General features: G+C 41.1%; 1 protein-coding gene across 3 annotated transcripts in view; it reads left to right on the top strand.

The window, feature by feature from the left end:
* ryk (receptor like tyrosine kinase) overlaps positions 1-20,315 on the top strand; it is a 40,052-nt gene extending 19,737 nt beyond the window's left edge. Inside the window, exons 6-16 of one of the 3 annotated variants that reach the window (XM_019275345.2) lie at positions 421-559; positions 2,307-2,407; positions 4,873-4,956; positions 7,260-7,385; positions 11,204-11,290; positions 12,137-12,206; positions 13,038-13,170; positions 15,381-15,490; positions 15,637-15,796; positions 16,908-17,044; positions 19,158-20,315. In XM_019275345.2, coding sequence (XP_019130890.2) covers positions 421-559; positions 2,307-2,407; positions 4,873-4,956; positions 7,260-7,385; positions 11,204-11,290; positions 12,137-12,206; positions 13,038-13,170; positions 15,381-15,490; positions 15,637-15,796; positions 16,908-17,044; positions 19,158-19,269 — 1,259 coding nt within the window. In that variant the 3' untranslated portion in view covers positions 19,270-20,315. Of the gene's footprint in view, positions 1-417; positions 560-2,306; positions 2,408-4,872; positions 4,957-7,259; positions 7,386-11,203; positions 11,291-12,136; positions 12,207-13,037; positions 13,171-15,380; positions 15,491-15,636; positions 15,797-16,907; positions 17,045-19,157 lie in introns of all 3 variants that reach the window. The other 2 variants (XM_019275344.2, XM_019275346.2) reach the window with 2 other exon arrangements.

The raw sequence follows: 20,315 nt of genomic DNA, 5'->3' as shown, positions 1-20,315 counted from the left end.
GTCAGCCCCCAACCCTTTGGGAGTGGTTGTCCTCTTCCAGTGGGATTTAATTCAGACTCTTTGTGAGCCCATAGCCCAAAGTAACAAAGTACCATTAGTGGGTTGTCGTCTCCCTTCTGCTTGGGTAGTCCCGAGGAACCTGGGGCCCTGTGAGGCTTTTAGAGAGGTGATGAGAAAAACTCTCAGACACTGGATCCTGGGCACAGCCTATTCCAGGCCTCCATTAACCTAAAGTGGAGCCCTTGGTGTACTTATAGTTTCTTCCTCTCTCACTCAAGTCGTCATGCCATTGCCTTACCTAATATTTTTATGTTTTTATTTCATAATACCAAATGATGTATGTGTGCAGTGATGCCCTATTTTCCAGATATTCCCCACTGCTGTGTCTTGATTGTTAACGTGTCTTGTTTTTATCAGTAGATGGTGTGACCACCCCCACCACCTCCACCCAGGTGTTCTATATAAGCGTGAGCGTGTGCTGCATTGTCATCTTCCTCGTGGCCATCATCCTGGCCATCCTGCACCTGCACAGCATGAAGAGAGTGGAGATGGAGGACAGGTTTGTTTCTTTAGTTTCAGGCCACACTCACAAGTTCACTTGTTACATTGAAGCTAATAAAAAAAGAAGCAGAGTACAGAGCGGTTTTGCAGCTTTGTGTCTGTTCTGTCTTTGTGGCGTTTTCTGCAGAATGCTGCCGTTCAAAGACAGACAAAAATAGGTCATCTCCACAGAGAGGTTTATATCAAGCTGAAACCTGTGCTTTGGCTTTCCTGTTGTTCAGTTTCTGTAATCTCCACTCCAGATGGCTGTAGGCAGCTACACAGGTTATCAGATATCAATGTGAAATGAGATCTTCCCCCTGCTACTGATCTGAAGAGGTTAGGGACAGTGGTACGTTTTAAATTGTACAAAGATGTTATGGAAATCTGTCTAATGTGATACCTTCACTAAATTTATTTGCTGTAATGTTGTTTTCTTAAAGTCGTTTGATTTAATCACTGTGACCACATACTTGTTTTCTACAAGAATATCTTGTTGGTTGTTCAACTTTAGACCTTTCTTCACTTAGAATCACTCACAAGTTACTGATCAGCGTGAACGCGGGGTCACGGTTTTTCTGCAAAAATGTCAAAAAGTCAAATTCACTGGTTTCAGCTTCTCAGATGCTAATATTTTCAGTCTTTTGTGATAGTTAACCAAATATCATTGGGTTTTGGACTTTGGTCACACAAAAGGTGTTACCTTGAGCTCCAGAAAATCAACTTTTTTTTCTCTATTTTCAGACATTTTTAGATTGGATCGAGAAAGTGATAACTATTTTTACATTAATCTGTAATTAAGTTACGTTGTAGAGCCATAACTGGATGCACCAGCTGTTTGTAAGATCAAAAATAGCCTCGTCATAACATGGAGATTTACACATTACTACGAGGATTACGAAGATCGACACAAGCTAAGATATTCGTTTCTAATTGTGCAAACTGATTTAATTAAATTCTTTTCATGTGTATTTATATTGCACCAAATCATAACAGAAGTTATCTCATGGCACTTTCCGTATAGACCGTACTCTTACAGAGACTCAACAGTTCTCACCATGAGCAAGCGTTTGATGCACAGCAGCAATAAAATAATAAAAAACTATAACTAAACTTTAATGGAGATATGACTAAAGGTTTGCTTTTCCAGTGGTGCAGGCTTGACCAATCACTGATCTAGGTGTAGCCACGGTCTTTAAGAACCTGTGAGACGAGAAAGCAGAAAGACTCTGTGGAAGAATTAAAGTTAGTCACATGCATTAATGGGACATGAATGTGTACAGATGGAGAGAAGAGCTCAGTGCATAATGGGAAGTCCCCGGGCAGTCTGGGCCTATAGCAGCATAACTAAGTGATGGTTCAGGACTCACCTGGGCCAGCCCAAACTATCAGCTCTATCAAAAACAAACTCCTGAAGCCTGCTCTTAAATGTGGAGAGGGGTACTGCCTTTTTAAACCCAAACTGGGAGCTGGTACCACAGGAGAGGTGTTTGATAGCTGAAAGCTCTGACTCCCATTCTACTTTTAGAAACTATATGAACCACAAGGAACCATGCATATTAGAGCACAGTGTTCTAAGGAGAATGACTTTAAATTCTTGTTTTTACAGTGAGCCAATGCAAAGAACCCAAAAGTAGACCATTAAGTTGAAACTATCTGGTAGAAGTTTTAAGAAGGACTTTGCACAGAAACTTAGCGATGGAGTGATGAACTGACGACTTGCTGCCCCTGGATAACTCCATGTTCTCCCTCTCTGTGTCTTCCAGTGTGAGCGACAGTGGAAGCTCGCAGGGCCTTTCTCAGCCGTCCACCCAGACCACACAGTACCTGAGGGCTGACACTCCAAACAACGCAGCCCCCGTCACCAGTAAGAGATTTTACTCGCCTGAAGGCAGTCAGTAACAACCTGCAACCTCAGTTCATGTTGCATTTCTGTTTATTTATTTTTTAAATCTTTTTTTGTGAAGGTAATTGCATTTCCAAGATGGCACCTACAAGTGCTCTCAAACATTCAGACTTCTTTTTGCTCTTCTCACACTGGCATCCGTAGATGTGCATGCTTCTCCAAATGCAATAATGGACCGTGAATGACCTAATTAGCCTAACTCGTATCATAAGGTTGTAATGAAGAACAGAGTTCCTGCAGTGATGTTCCCTTTCTTTCTGTCCCTTGTGACCTATTACTGTCTGAGTGACATGTAAATGTGATCGCCGTGTGTTCTGCGTCAGTGCCAACTGTTCAGCAGTTAGAGAAGCACAAACAGTCTTTTATATTGAAACTGGCAGAAACGGATCTACTCTAAATTGATAAATTGATTTTAAATATAGAACATGTTGGGAAACACACGCACACACACATACAGTAATAAAGTTAGATCGCTAAGTCGAAAACAATATACTCAACTAACTCATATCCACATTATGGCTCGCTCACACACGTTTGACATGTAATCTGGTACCAGTGTGACAGTGGATTGTACAGTAAGTGAATCTCAGCTGCAGCACATTTCCTCCAGCTTCACTTCTTTGTTAGTTGTTGTTGGTGGTGTTGGGTGACAGTGTGATTACTCACCCGGCCCTTGTTCTCTTGGCTGGCGAGCTTTTGTAATTATGTGTAAGTCTGTGCTCTATTAGTGGAAGTGGGACAATAATCTGGCTTTGCAATGTAAATATTAGACTGTTTATCAAGTGTAAGTAATCGGACCATGAAATGAGATCCAGGGATAAAAAAATCACCATGGTTACAATGGTAGCCTTAGATTTTATTAAACATGGTGTTGTGACAAATATTATTTTATTCATTAAAAGGTTCTTATCCTTCTTTCCAACCTAATTATGAATTTAATCTTTCATATTCCTGACTGTATTACACCTATTTTAACCAGTTATAACTGCAAAACTGCAGTTCCTCAAGCAGCCACTTGAGGTTGGCTGCAGAATGAGTCAGTCTCCATAAGTCCCCATGTTAAAATGACCAACTTCACAGCAGAAATAAACATGTTTACAGCCTGGTACAAAAAACTGTTTTGGTCTCTATAGCTAATTTCCCCATTCAATGAATTTTTATATAACTCACCTGTTTAAATTATATTAAAGCTTAAAGTTATGCAGAATTAACAGTGTGTCCGCTTTGATTGACAGGTAGGTTCTGTTGTAGATGGCTTATTGCAGCACCCAGGCACCGTACAGCCGACCTCTGGTCTGCCAATGATCCACATCTTTGGAGATTTTTTTAGATTAGCACCTTTTTGGGAAATATGTGTTTTTGCTTTTTTGCTGATAGTATCCAGCCAGCTTAGGTTTAGCTTAGCATACAGACTAGAAACTGAGGGAAACTGCTGATGTGTCCAAATGCGACGAAAATCTGCCTACCAGCACCTCTAAAGATCAGTAACCGGTTGTGTTTTGTTTGTTTAATCTGTGAACAAACTGCAGTGTGAAAACGACTTGCTGTCTAACGGGGTGTTAGGTGTCAGACTGTTTCTTGGCGAGGAACACCATGTTCCTGCAGTCTCCAGAGGTTGCTGGGCAACTGCTACTGAACTGAAAAATGATCGTCCTTGTACACCAACACCATCAAAATGTTTACAAATAGAATGAATAATTAAATGCTGCAAATAAAACATAATGGTAATGTAAGGCACTTGCTCGTAAGAAGACTTCCAGCATCGTCCTATGATTTTTTTTGAAGATTTTGCCCTGATTTTTTTTTTCAAAGATTTCTCTTTACATAATGAATTTCATGACCAGTTTTACAAATTAAACATTTGTTTTAATCTGTTTATCCCATGCAAAGTAACCCACATGCCTTTCTTAGACAGTTTCTTGTCAGTGAGATTCGCATACAGTTTTTTGGTAGACAGGCAGCAGGGTGACTGCTTCATGAAATACCGATGAAATTCGTCTTGATTTCACTGAAACATTGATATCTATGGTTCATTTTGGAAGCTGTGTTTGTGCCTCATTGTCAGTGTATGATCCTTCATTGCCCTCTTGTGGATTCAACCCACATTTCACCTCCTGTGCATTTTGTTTGACCCACTTGCCTCTCCCTTGTGTCTTATGCTTTGCTGAATGTGATTATTTGCACCACCCATCCACCCGTTTACCCTGATTTACTCCTGATGGACAGATTTACCCAACTTGCAAGCATGCCTGGTTGGATCGATGTTTTGTGTATGAGCTTAAAAAATTACAACTACAGTATACATCCATCCATCCATTCATTCATTCGGGTTATGTTGTAATTTGAGTGAGCTATCCATTTAAATCACGTCTTTCTCACTCTCTCCCACCCCCCCTACTCCCTCCCTCCTGTCCTCTTGTCATCAGACAATCACCCTGGTTCTGCACCCATACTCCAGCTTGCTGCCTCCTCCTTCCAAAACCCTGGTGCCCCCCCTCATGAAACCAAAAGTAAGTTCCAGTGAAGCTCCAGAGACGACTCAGAACTACAATACGGTGAACGTAAACACCACACTGCTTGGATATACTGTATACTGTCTGAAATATACTGGGTGAAAGCTCATCCTTTATAGAAATCCAATGATTGAAAGACTTCCTTTCCTCGTGGTGTCTGGTTCAAGCCTCAAAGTCCTGGCCCATGCATCTCACCTGCTTTATACTAACATTTTCTGTCACCTTTGTTTGCAACCTGTTGTGCTGTGTGTTGTACGCAGATACCCACCAGATAATGCTGAAACAGTAGTGTGTTGTTCGATAAGCTGATCCACAGAAAACTGACAATTTTGATAAATGATTCATCGTTTGTCATTATTAAAGGAAAATGTTTTACGTTCTCAGGTTCCAGCCTCTAAGCTGTCAACATCTTTACTTTTTGGATTGGTAGTCGGACTAAACGAGTCATAAAGATGTCACCCATCTATTTTCTGAACAGATCATATTTTATCAACTGTGACTGATACTCAAGATGACGATTATTGAGTCAATCATGCAATCATTTATGAATTATTAGATAATGAAAATACTTAATTGTAGCAGTACCCCGACAATCTAAGAAGAAAGTCAGGCTCAACAATTTCACAAGGATCATTTCTATTGTGAAAGAAAACACAGCCATTGTGATTCTTAAGTGTTTAATTTAACTCAAACTGATGATTTAATTCATATAAACATTTTCAACAAACTCTTTTTGCAATACGTCAGGGATACTTAGGCTCCAATCAGAAGCTACACCACTAGATGTCACCATGGCATTAAACCTAACACACTAATCCTTAGCGATATTTCTATCATATTATATATATGGCTTTTTAAGTCAGAATCAACCACACGTGTCTGTCTGTTTACTGGTATCTTATGAGGGATCTGTGAAGAACAACAGCGTGACATGAACACGAGCTCACAGCTGCTTGTACACACAAGGTCGATAAGAAATATATCTAAGATAAGTCATGAAGTCATGCTGGTGTTAAAGACTCTGACAGCTGCTGGAGAAGGACCTGTGGAAGCGCTCCTTCTTACATAGTGGGAGTAGCAGTCTGTTGCTGAAAGAAATGTTTAAGGCCTCCACAATCTCATACAGGAGGTGAGAGGAGTTGTTCATAATGGATGTCAGCTTTTGCTAACATCCTCCTCTCCCCCACTTTCTCTATGGAGTCTAGAGGTCATGCCAGGACAGAGCTGGACCTTTTTTTTGTTCAGTCTTTTCCCGTCTAAAGACGAATGCAGATGTTACCACAGTGTCATAAAAGGTTTTTAACAGAGCCCTGCATACTTCAAAGAACCTCGGGCTCCTCAGCAAGTGGAGACAACTTTGACACTTCTTGTACAGAATTGTATTTTGTATACCAGAAAACAGAAGCTGACATCTGACTAAATAGTTTCTTAAATATCCAGTATACTGTACTGTTCCCTAGTTTAAATCTTTTTTAAACTGTTATACTTAGTTTGACCTCTAGGGTGCAGCATTGACCTGTGTTACTACTGACTGCAGAGACTTAAACCTTTCATCACTGTATAAGTTATGTTGTAATGTCTGCATCTTTGAATCAGAGGGGATTACAGATGAAAGCCTCAGCTTGACCCATCTGCATCATTCTGTGCTCTGTTGGTGCAAACTATCAGATGAAGCTCACAAAGAACAAGTAGAGGCTTTTGTCTGTTAAAGGCAGAGTGACTGTCATTGCCTCCAACTTTACCTTGAAGTTGTTTGTCAGCGACTTTTCCATCATCTCCCTTCATCCACTTGTTTATCTGCAGTCTCTCTAAGCGACTGTTCACAGCTTGGCTAGGTTCCTCTTCAGTGAGCTGCAGACAGGAGGTCAGGATGTGTTATCTTTCATCACTGGCATGTTGTGTACACATGGAGCATGTTGATGTAAGGGGGTCCTGTTTATACTGTTTGTTCATCTGTGTGCAGACACTGTGAGGAACTTTGTGTTTTTTTTGTATGCAGACTCACTCTGCAACGCAGCAGTTAGTGACAGTGAGTACATACGGAGGTTATGTAATGGAAGTGCCGTAATACAGGACTTTGCATGAAGTTGCTTTGATGCAACATGTGCAGGGTACTGTACATGTCTTGCTGACTGTGTTTCTTGTAATTGGTGAAAATCTTTGAATTGAAATATGTGAAAGAAATGTGGCTCTGTCCAAAGTGACACAAAGCACAAGTCCCCCTCCGGGTTGTTTTCAAGTTGTTACATTTGGATCAGGTGTGTCTTTTAATGCAAGTCTGTGCTTTTCCATCCTCGCAGGTTACCCATCTCTCCGCATAGAGAAGAATGACCTGAGGAGTGTTACTCTAATGGAGGCCAAAGCAAAAGTGAAAGACATTGCCATCTCAAGGGAGCGAGTCACACTGCGAGATGTCTTGCATGAAGGTACTTGTCTCTTGCTCCCTCTCGTCTCTCTCGTCTCCTCCCTACTTTCTTTCCCCTAAAGAAGCTCCCAAATTCTTCAGTCAAGTGTGAACATTATCTCCTCCTGAAAAGTGGAACACAGATTCAGAGTGTCTGCACTCGACTGATCACAGATTGTGTCATATGGAGTGGTTGACATTTCTTCCTCTTACTTCGTTTTGCAGCTTGGTAGAGAGGTTTTTCATGGAGTTGCTATCATAATTACCATTACAAGTAATCACAAGATATACTTTAATAACCGTCTGAAGATCCAACTTAAAGTTCTTAAAAGAAATGGTCTTATCTAATATAATCTTATTATTATAATCTTAATCTTATTATTTTCACACCTCAGGAATGTGTTGAAAATCTGTTAAAAGATAAAAGAACTATTTATGAAAATAAAGCCTCTTGAGCCCTCAAGAATAAGCCAGATACTTATTGATGCTGACAATACAAAAAACACTAATAGGCAAATTATGTAAGGGCTTCACCTTAATGATAGAAATTCAACCAACTATATGAAGGAGCGCTGGGAAAATGAAGCTGATATAGCAATCCCAGAGGATGTGTGGCTTCAAATATGGGAGACCCAGTCTACTTCTGCTAACTCCTCATTTTGGAGGGATTTCTGTGTTTTTATTATCACTCCCAACCAAAAATATGAATTTTTAGTGGGCATCAGTGCTCCTGCTGGGGGGAATGTGGATCAGTTTTAGCAGTCCATGCTCACACTTTCTGCACTTTCTCTTTTTATTATTAAGCCTTTCAAGAAAGAAGTGGGACATTTAGTCTCAGAGATCCTGGAGAATCGACTTCTCTTTTACATCGATGAAATATTCCTGTTGATCTCAGTAGGAGTGACACATACCTTTTTTAGATTTAAAGAAATGGCAAAAATGAAGCTGCTGCATTTATAATAATATAAGATGCTTCAGTTTTCTGACCATCGCTGCATCACACAAAATCCTTCTTTCCTGTTATCTTTCACACAATTTCACTATCGGGTTTGGTTAAAATTGCAATCCAACATGATCACAATACAATATGACAGCTATAGCATAAATCCTATGTTTATGAAGCGTCTAATGGTTCAGACACTGTCAGAGAGGTATTAATTTAACTACCGTATTATGTGTATTATTGAGGACTTAGTGAGTGCTGTTGTTGTACAGAGTGCATCTAATATTATGGCCTTTCCATGTATGCAGATGGAGTGGCCAAAACATTCAAACACCTCTTAATATAATGCAGTCCAGTTTAACACAACTGCACACTACAACCTCAATAATAAACATTGTTATACTTCATAAAAGTTGAATTTATGGCTGAGTTGTTGTATTGGATCATACTGGATTGTACAAGTGTGCCTAATGAAGTGGCCAGTCAGTGTAGGTGTACATGCACCCACCCAAAATAGATCCAGCCCAAACCACCTCCGCTGGTGGTCATTTGGCCGCAAAGATGTAATCAAAAAGTCCACAAGACACCAAGTCCTCAGAGTCTTTACAATGTTTCGAGCATCTGTTAACAGCAGAAATCCAAAAATCGTTCCATGATGTTGTCGAGTCTGATAAGGTATGAAATCTCCTGACCCTGATGTTCAGAGACTTCTGCACCGACGTTTGATTTTAAGAAGCATAATGAATGCATTCATGCAAGAATGTATGTACGTACATCACCCACGAACATGAACGCTGCCTTTTTCCCCCCCTGCATTGTATGAGCATGCCTCATCAGATCAGTGTCAGTGATCTTAAAATAGCTTGTTCTTGCCGAGACACATTATTGACAGAAAGCCTTAGGAACTGACGTTCCTAAATCTCTTTCTCTGGCTTCGTACCAAACATAAACACACGTATTTGTGCTTCAGTTTGGCTCAGATCGCTCTTTCGCACTTTCGACGTTAGGTGCTTTTGGAGACGGTTCAGCATCGTCATGGAGTGATTGAACTGAACAAGACTGTACTTCACTTTCTGGAGATTTGCCCACAGTGGTGTTTAGTGTGGCTGTGTGAATGATGTAATAGTTACCCAAGGGTGTCTACAACACAATGGAAGAGTAAAATGTGGGTGTTCTGTTTCTTTTTAATGTCACTTAAAGGCCTCTTGATGGTTTATGTTCATTGTGTTTTCTGTTTTTATTATTTTTTACTGTTATTAATACAAAAGCTGTAACGTAACTCAGTCTCAAAGAAATATTCAAACATGTCTTTGTTAGCGACACGGCTCCAGGAAAGGCAGTGATGATTTATGAGTCCACCACTTTGATTTCAAACTGTGAAATATCTCAACATCTGCTGACAGTTTGGATATTATTATGCTAGGTAGTCAGGACAAGAGTGTACCCTGACATTAGTTTAGTTTATCCCTAACCCTTTCTCTCTCTGTCTCTCGTATATCTGAGGATTACAGGGGTCAGATGCAACCATGATCTGTGTAGCTCGCATTTAAACTATTTTAACTTTTATCAACCTAAATTTGATGGATGTTTATATCTGTTAAGATAGAAATCTAATTCTAAATTTTGTCTACATACCAGTGCTGTGGCGAAAACGCAGGTTTTTCCATTCATTAGAGTGGGGGTCATGGGTTTTGACTGCAGAGGTTCAGGCCACAGGGGTATGCCCTCCAAAAAAAATACAAAATCTGACGTCAATCAGATGCTCAGACTGGCCAAACCCTCCAAAGTCAGCCTGAAATGTCTCTGAAACTGAGACTCTCCAGGTGTTTTCATAGACTAAACTCTGATACTCTACCTGTTGTGCTCTGGCTTTGTTTATTTCATGTACCCAGCTTCTAATTCTGAAGTCACAAAGAAGTTTAATTTAATATGTATCTGATGGTTTAAGAGCGAGAGATTTGAGGGAGCGTGGGCATCAATAAAGTTGGTTAATCGGCTAAATAAAAAGGTATTTCCTGATTGTTTCACAGCAGTTACATTCAGCAACCCTGCGCCGATTGCCACAGCACCGGATGCTCTCTGAATGAACCCTCTATGTCTACTAGCTTTTATAGATTTTCACTAATTGTACTTTGCAGGGGTGTGGTGTGGTTATCTTAATGTAAATATTGATACTGGGCAATGCTCAGTATAAAGTTCAAAGTACTGGCTTGCCAGTGTAGTCAGGGCCGATCCACATGCATCAGATCCAGAGGACAAAATGAAATAAATATGAAACCCATGAGACAAATGCAAGACATACAAGGCCATGTCTCAGAGGCAGTTCAACTCTTAGTTGGGTTCTGTTGGAAGCCAGCAGGTCCAGACAGGCTTGACGGAGAAGGCAGGGTCGGGAGGGAGACACTTACACACTAACCCTGTTGTTAAGCTTCGTCTCCTCTCCTGTTGAAACACAAGGCAGAGTTAGCCTGAGGGTGCAGTTTCTTTTTTTTCTTAGTTTATGTTGATGGTTTATCTTCTTAAATGGCTTTTTACCTCAGTGAAGTCCTGGAGCAACGGGGTGACAGTTTAGACAAAGGAGATGATGAACACGCTCACTTTGCCTTTCCACGTCGTACGGATTTCTGAATCGTTGTAAGTGATGAAAGGTCCTCTGAGCTCCAGCGAATCTCTCGTCTTGGCTCTCGTCAGCGAGACAAGAGCCAAAACTGCCTAATCCCATTAAGGAGACAAAGCATTTTAAGCAGAAACCTGTCCATCTCTGTCTGCAGATCAACCAGGCATGGCGGCCTGTGAGTGAGGTGACATTCGGGTCTTTGCATGTGCTGTCTCCGGCTTTGTCTCTCCTGCCCTTTTCCGCAAATAAATAAAAATCCCGTCTTTTTTTCTTTTGACAGGCACGTTTGGCCGCATCTTCCACGGCGTGCTACTGGATGAAAAGGACCCTACTAAGGAGAAGCAGGTCTTTGTGAAGACAGTGAAAGGTATGCGCTCCGTCCTGACACATAATGCCCCACTGTCAAAGAAATGAAAATATTGTCAAGTGTTGTGAGTTCTCCCATCTCTCATATTATTGTGCAGCTGTGGGTTTTGGTTAGGGTTTGCAATGCTCAGTGAACGTCATCAGAGCGAAACGCGATCAAATAACACGATAGCCGTTGGACTGAAACACAGCAGCATTTAATTTATTTTACTGCCACTGCTTACATCGGTGAATCCTGTAGATTGTTAACCAAACACTGTCTATACGAAATAATAGGTGCTTCTCTAAACGCTTTAGCAGATGGCCTTACATGGTTTCAATCTAGTAAACAGGCGCACAAATTTGACACTTAATGAATTATAGGTCTTACTCATGCTGCAGTGTTTGCATGCCAGTGAACGGACTCCTTTATGTTGGACTGTCAGGTTCTTTGTTAGCGGCATGTGTCAGCTTTCTCTGTCAGTTGCCTTCTGACCTCTCCATTCTCTCGTGTTTACTCAGGGAGGGGTGGATACCACTCGGCAAACAATATCCCCATGCCAGCATTGGCATTGTTAAAGTCTTAACTTCCTCCCATGTGCCTTTTGGGAAGGGAACACACAGTGCACACACAGATTAAAAACTGGACCTTAGTGAGCTTGGCTCAAGTCAATTTTCCTCTGAAATTTCCCACTACAAATGACTGTTGGCAGAGGATTTGTGTGCAGGGAAACTAATAAAAATCCAACACTGCACGGGGTCTGAGAGTCCAGAATGATAGCCTTCAACTTTTCAACTTTTTTCTACTGCAGAACTTCAGCCAATTTCTTTTTAAAATGACAGTTTGTGTCTGATTTAACTCGTTCAGATCACGCGTCTGAGGTGCAGGTGACCATGATGCTGACTGAAAGTTGCAAGCTTCGTGGACTTCATCATAGGTGAGTGGAAGAAAACACAAAGCACCAAAACCCTTGCAACAAAACCCCAATATGGTACACATCTTAGACCACTAGGCCATTGCCACACAAATTGTTCATCACATTATTAACCTGTACCATGGTTACAGACATCTGTTGGTTTCTTTATCGTCACTCTGTCCGCTCTCGCAATAGTTTCTGCACTTAACGTAGCAGTAAAAATGGTTTACCCTTTAACTAAACAATGTATTCCATCAGAGCATTTCCTGTGGTCGTCTTTTAAAAGGCTTCGTTTGAACGCTGATGAAAGAACACCACATTTTTACACATACTGAAACGCAGACTGTGAAGGGAACAAATTGTTTTAGTGTTTGTTTTTCTCTTTTAAAGTCCATTTAAAGTACTTTAATCAAGTTTCTCTATTGTCTGTCAATCAAATACACATCCGGTTATTAAAAATAAAACAGTAATCTGTTTCCGTAACACTTTTTCCGAGAGAAATGCAACACTCACAAATTGCTATTGAGCATTTTGTGGTGTTTCACAACCCAAATGTTATGGCATCAGTTCGGCAGAATTTGCCCCAAATCTCTGAGGAGGTTTCAACTTCCACTGTAGAGTCTGTACGTGGAAGAGGATTTGCCGTCATGCCGGCAGACTCCTTCCTCTTTCTTCTTTTTGAGGTCAGCAAATATCTAATATTTCCAGGCACTTCCTCTTTCACATTAATGTATCTTCCAAGAACCTCCAAATTGACGTGGAGCTCACGTTAAGTTCACGTTAAGAGCATTGACACCGATGTTTCACAATGTTCCTGTTCATCAGCTCGTCTTTATCCTTTTCCACCTTCAGAAACCTGCTGCCCATCAGTCACGTGTGTACTGAAGACGGCGAGAAGCCCATGGTGCTGTTGCCTTTCATGGCCTGGGGGAATCTCAAGCTCTTCCTGCGGCAATGCAAGCTCGCCGAGGCAAACAACCCACAGGTGAGGCTTCGAAACGGGGCTAAAAACACAAGTCGCTTATTAAACCATTAAGAAAGACGCCCCAGTGCGAGTCATGTATGGCATTGGCGTCAAGCCTGAATGAAGATCTTGTGTGTTTACCTTCCAGTAACTACTGTTTATGCTGTTATTAGTATGACTGTTGATACAGTCATGAAGCCAGCGCTCAGGGCAGAGATCTTCTTACACTATGTAAAGACAATCAGCCTTTTGTTCAGGTTAACCCCAGGGAGTCTTTGATGTGCTTGGCAAAGCGACAGCACAGATCCAACCAATCAATCAGCCCCCAAAATACAGACGTAGCTAACACTTTTTTTTTGCGTTCACAAGATGAAGCTTGCCACCCGTTTGCATTAATCAAAACCGCTTTTGTAAAGGTTCAGGGTAACACATCAGCACCTTCGTTTCAAGCAATCTCATTATGTAGTTTTGGCAGTTGTGCAGGAGAAAGAGATAGTCATTAAGTTGTGCTGTTGCAATAAACGCTGAGCTGTAAATCAGAAATGTTTCAGTGCAGGGGAGATGAAGCTCAGAGGGAGCACAAGACTACAGTGTGGCATTCATTCTGAGAGTGAACATCTGGTTTGGAAGGTAGAACAGAGGAAAACAAAGTGATGAGTGTTTTTTTTTTTTTACAGTTGTCATTTTTCCACTGACAACCAGCTGCAGAGATCCTGGCTGAGCTGTCCGATACCAGCTTACAAAGTTTGAAAGTTGTTGACCTAAAATGTTCCTATTGCTGCTCACTGGTTACCAGGAGTTTGTTTTCTTTCTGTTGCCGGATTGATTCATTTAAGTTGTATCACGCTGTCCACTCTCAGATAAGATTAAACCGCCCAAACATTTCCGCTGTTTGTGTCCAAGCCAAAAAAACTGTGCAACTCATTGGATCGGATACAACAAAAATAGGAATATTATAGACATTAATATGCTACCACTATTACAGGAGCTGTCTCAGAAGACAGGTTTGTCTTTTAAGTTATAAAGGATGTTTATATACATCACAGGAGTCGCCTCACTTTGTGAGACTTTTTCTGTTGGCCAAGCCATTGTCTACAAGTCTTTCAGGACCCCTGAGCACAAAAAAAAAAAAAAAAACATCTTTGTTTTAAGTCAGACTCTGACTCAAACTTTTGGATCGTGATTGTTTTCCCTCCGGTGCGATCAGAGTCATAGATCATGTCATTTTACATCTAAATGCTGAGGTAGCTTTGGCCTTCAGCCATGTTGCTCACAAAAAGCGTTTGGTATATCCCAGCTCATGTGGGCAAAGGAAGTAACATAAACCAGCTGTATTATTACTGATTAATTACCAGTCTGATTAATCAGCAGCAGCATAACAAAAACAGGGGAGGTGACTAAACGAAAAACAAAGAGCGAGCGGATGTCGTTCAAACCAACAAAATAAATATAATCATCACAAGAGCACGCTCTGAAATCAGTCTAACTACTGAAACAAAAACAATGGAGAAGAAGTTGAGTTCTCAAATTGGTGACTGGGGGATTGGTGGGTTGGGGCAGGTGCTGATCCAATCATGGTCCTCCATGTCTCCAAGATGCGAGAATGATGGTAGCCACGCCTCCTCAGCGGGGACCACACACCTAGCTTCACATAAACCACAGACACTCAACCCCACAAACAGTAAATGTGATAGTGACAGTACATCAAATAGTTGTTGTGATATACTCGCTTACCTAGAAAATATGATGATGGTTACCTCGAGTTTGGTTTTATTGAGCAACAACGATGGAAGACCAAAATCTGTCAAGTGTCTTCAGGTACTAGCAAATGAAGCTATGAAGCCAGTCACGCTGTAAAATATAAATAATTCCTGTGGCGTCTAGGAGTACAAATGGCGGTAAACCTTCTTTAATCAGTGTAAGGATTATAAGTGGCTCCAAAAAGTTTGAGAACCCCTGTGCTGGAAGACTGACAGAGCCTTTCCTGAGGCTCCAGTGTCAGTTTAAACTGTTGTTTTGCACGTGTACTTAAAGCCTAAAATAGTCTGTAACTCCCATCTTTGACCCATGGTATATTCAAAGGAAATAAGGACAATTTGACACAAAAGACCAATTTCACACAGTAAAGTCAGATCAGCTTGTGGTCTCCTGTCCCCACCGCCTCCCTTTTTTTTGTGTGTGTTTTTCCTGTCTCTGCTTCTCAGCTGCACATTGTCGTTTCCTTTTTTCAGGCCATCTCTCAACAAGACTTGGTTTACATGGCCATCCAGATTGCTTGTGGAATGAGCTACCTGTCTCGCAGGGAGGTCATACACAAAGACCTCGCCGCCAGGAACTGCGTGTAAGTGTCCGTGACCCCGGCTCGACGCCTCCCTCATTTGTTCCAACCTTTTTTTTTATTTTATTATCTTTTAGGTGATTTGGTCTGGAATTTAAAATAAAGACTCTTCTCTTTCTTTTTTTTTGTCCCCCGCCTCCTTCTGACAGCATTGACGACAATATGCAAGTGAAGATCACAGACAATGCCCTTGCTCGAGACCTATTTCCCATGGATTACCATTGTCTGGGGGATAATGAGAACCGGCCCGTCCGTTGGATGGCCCTGGAGAGTTTGCTCAACAACGACTTCTCTAGTGCGAGCGACGTGGTGAGTACTAGAGATGCAACATTATGATTAACCTTTCCTGTTCTTACAACGACCAAATGAAATTCAAGGAACACGATACGAAGAATGTGATGTGGGAATTGGCAGCACTTGCATCCAAAGAAGGCGCTTGGTCAAGGTGTAAAGAGAAGGAAGGAAGTAGTGGTGTGGGTCTTCTTACTTTCCTGTCTCAGGATAGCAGTGGAGACAGTCAGGAAGCTCAACAGATCCTTGGAGACGGCGCTCAGACACCAGGCAGACGTGCCCCACTACCCCTCCACATTCCTCTTATGGTCACACTGCTTCATGGCAACCCCCCCTCTACATTTACTTGGCTTTACCAACCAGCTAAGCCTTAAGGGGGAGTGCAGTCAAGTCCCTGGAGCTGTGTAGCATCATACTTATGTATATAAACTACTCCATACAGTTATGTCAGTGGTTAGGCACGTTGTATACCAAGCTGGACAGGATGACAAAATGATTGTTGATTGGGAAATGTTGGCAGGGGTCTGGGTACTGATGCGGGAATAGGATGTGATTACTGTACATCACCCCCTCCCGTAACCGCGCCTGCGTCCTCGGTCACTCCCTTCACTTCCTTTTAAAGGTTATGACATGCTGTTTTTAGGTATTCGGCGCCCGTAAGTCACTGTCCAGTTAGTACGAGCTGCACAATTTATTTCAGATAAGCGTGACTATGAATTTTTTCCGGGGGTCAACACCTACTGTAAGTGCCGTGACCTTGGATATGGGTTAATAATAAGAGTAACATGAATAGGAAAAGGCTCCTTTTCCTTGTTCCCCTCCGTGAGGGCAACAGCAGCACACAGGGTGGGCCAATCTCCCTGTCACGGCCACCCTACTGTTTACTTTCACACTCGCAACAAAAACTTTCAGCAATTATGTATATTCCAAAATAAATATAACAACATCATTTCCTTGCATTGTTTCTGCGGGACATTTTGTGTTTGAATGAAAGTTCAGGCTTTTCCACGCTCGGCATAGAATTGGCGGTTTATCCTGTTTGATTAAAAACTCATTAGAGACGACGGCTCGTGTCGATCGTGTTTTAGAAAATGTTGTAAGCGCTAATCGCGTGCCGTGTCTTTCACAGTGGGCCTTCGGAGTGACGCTGTGGGAACTGATGACTCTGGGTCAGACGCCCTACGTCGACATCGACCCTTTCGAGATGTCGGCCTACCTGAAGGATGGGTACAGAATAGCACAACCAATCAACTGTCCAGATGAACTGTACGTTACAGAACACACACACACACAGATACAAACACTACATTTTCTGATTTTTATTCATTGATTGGTGAGAAAACAGCAGCGTGAAAACGTCCTACCGCAAATGTATTAATAATAGTATTAGAATAATTATTAAAATCTGAAAACAGATGTGATCAGAAGGATTATTAAACATTAAGAAACAACAGTGAAGGAAAAACAAATGTATTAAGGAATTAAAACTAAATTTCTTTTCATATCTTTTAGTTTATAAACCTCTGCAGTGCTGCAGCCGCCCTTGTTATTCCAAATTTTCACCAGATAAGTCTGCCGTCGGTGACACATCGTGTCACACCGCAGCTGAATGAAATTAAAACATTTAGCAGCTACCAGCGTTGGTTGATGTGAAGCTTATCAGCATCCTGCAAATGTCAAGAAGAAAGAGTCGCAGCATTTTCATCAACAGGCTGTTTCCTTAATATCATGTTCGCAACGAGGCTACCGTCACCTCTTCACTGATCGGATAACAAAAGATCTTTCCTGGCTCGGAGCGGGGTCACGGTGGAGGACCACCTGGGAGGATTATAGGATGTGGTGCATGATTGATGGTGCCAAAAGTTTTGGCAAAATCCACGAAGGTGTTGTGTAATATCCTCATAACATGACAGCTCTAACTTTATAACTTTTTATTTAGTATTTAGACAGAACTCTGGTGCACTTGGTTTAAAATATAGTTCATATTTTGGTCATAACATTAAATATAATTATACAGCATACCAACAAAAACAAGATTATTCCTCCTTTTACTGTTTTATACCTTATTACACTACTGCTACTAGCCACCCAGCTGTCTAATAACAATTCAAAATGAGCAGGAAAAATGTTTTGTGTCCAATATTTTGTTTTGACAGCTTAATAATATTTGTCATTAAAGTCTTTATTCATTCAAACATACATAAATATCAAATTAAACTTGAAACATCAATGTACAGTATATCCAACCAAAATAAACATTCAATGATTAGAGCTTTAAAATTTTCCAAGAGGTACTAAAAAACAAAACAACAGGCCCATCCCCTCTTAAACTTTTCATCTTCGATCACAGCTAACACGTTCATGTCATTTAACTTCTGAAATCATTACCATGAATTTTGTAACGTCTATGGAAGCTGTTTTCTTCCATAATCGTTTCAAGCAACCATGACCGCCCGACCTTTAAGATAAGACAGACTTTAATGATCCCACCCTGGGAAATTCACTTGGCACAGCAGCACGTACAGGCGGATAAGAAATGACTCAGAAATAGTTAATGATTAATCAATAATCAAAGAGTCTGACAGCTGCTGGTAGCGCCCCTTCTTGGTGGGAGTAGCAGTCTGTTGATGAAGGAGCTGGTTTTAAGAGTGAGAGGAGTTGTTCATGATGGATGTCAGCTTTGGTAACATCCTCCTCTCCTCGGCACACTGACATTTACAAAGATTTGGCTGGGACTGCACGATCGTTATCGTCCACGTCAAGCCTCTGCATGTTATTTTTTTAAATCTTGTATATAACTGTGTAAAAGTCCAGAATTCAATTCAATACTTTCTCCCAAAACAGGTGCCCCAGTTGACATTTCCAAATGACATATAACACAAATTCTCTCTTTCTTTTTTTTTTACTCTTTTATGTAGTTTAGAAAGAGTAAAATCCCCCCTCGCTCAGGTCACGCCCTTTTGTTTTTCTGCCATATGATCCTCCTCTTCTTCTTTTTAATTCCACCGAAAAACCCTTGTTGTGAACCCGCGGTCGTGTCAAAAATCTACAAACATAAGGAAATAATTACCTGAGAACTGTTAAATAACAGAACATGGTTTCCTTCTAAATACAATAGGTGGTGAGGTGACGGCTTCCTTTTGCAAAGTACATTTAACGGCACGCATTGACTACGAAACGATTATATCTCACTCAATTTATATCAGCGCTGCACAGGCAGCTCCTGTAACTTATTACAATGCGCCGAGTTTGACGCCAGCTCTGGATTTTTAGTCACCTTCCTTATTTTTCCCCACACACACATAAAACACACAACATTATCCTGAAGCTGCTCGCAGACAGATATTCAGTCTGACTCTTCTTCCTTCCTGTGTCGCAGGTTTGCAGTGATGGCTTGTTGCTGGGCCCTGGACCCAGAGGAGAGGCCCAAGTTTCAGCAGCTCGTTCAGTGTCTCACAGAGTTCCACGCAGCGTTGGGCGCTTACGTGTGAAAAACAAGCTCTTCTCCTTCTCCTTCTCCTTCTTCTTTTTTTTTTTTTTACCAAGAACAGCAAGCTGGTGGACACTATTCATGTATGAAAACGTGCCTTATCAGATGAACGAGCAGACTTAAACCTGATGATTTTATTTTGTACAGTTCTTTTTGGAGTTTTTATATAGTTGAATTACCTTTTTTACAGCATAGCAAAGTAAAAAAGGATTCTTTTGAATATTGTTTCATATGCTTTGAAAGCGACTAGCAAATTACGGTGCTCTCCCCCCCCCGTTGCCAAGATAAAGAAGGCGGAAACGTCCTCCTTCTGTACAGCACGTCAACATTTTTGTGCCATCGGACAAATTTTTTTACGGATTTTGAAGACAGTATTTTCTACAGTTTTTTTAACTTAGTGTAAATTGTAGATGTTTTGTGGCAGCGGGATGATTTAGGTACCGAAGTAGACTTAAGGGCTTCGTTTGAATACGTAACCACGCGTGCTCCAGCTTGGTACGAGAGGCCTCTTGGAAACCACGTTCGTGTCGATGATTTCCGAGACCTTTCTAACGAACGGTACAGTTTCCTCTGGATGACACTTAAACTTTCTTCATGGACGAGACGAATGGACGCCATCAGCACCGTAAAGCTACTTATATAAACTTTTAAACAGCATCCGGAGTGAATTTTGGACACTATTATTTGCCACCATCTTCTACTTCTCTTATTCTTCTTTTGTACATTTTTATTTCCACTATCACATCCTCCAAACAGAATTATCATTATGTCTCTAATTTTTAAGCTTGATTGTTCTGCGTCAGAACACAGCCCTTCACAGGATTTCTTTTTGTTTGTTTGTTTGTTTTGACTGATTTTTGTGAGTAACTAGGACACTAATAATCACTGTGAACACACAAAAACAGCCTTACCAGCTTGGTCTAATCTTATTCTCACACCTTTAACATCTCCGTGATGTGTCTTTTATGGTCACTGCATGTTGAATTAAGGTTGTAAACTGCTTCCCGAATTCGTATCCACAAATTAAAATGGGATCTTTTCAATACA

The sequence above is a fragment of the Larimichthys crocea genome, chromosome XVII, assembly GCF_000972845.2.
Source record: "Larimichthys crocea isolate SSNF chromosome XVII, L_crocea_2.0, whole genome shotgun sequence".
Taxonomy (NCBI): Eukaryota; Metazoa; Chordata; class Actinopteri; family Sciaenidae; genus Larimichthys; species Larimichthys crocea.
The sequence above is the reverse complement of the archived record's forward strand: the minus strand, read 5'-3'. Positions and strand labels throughout refer to the sequence as shown.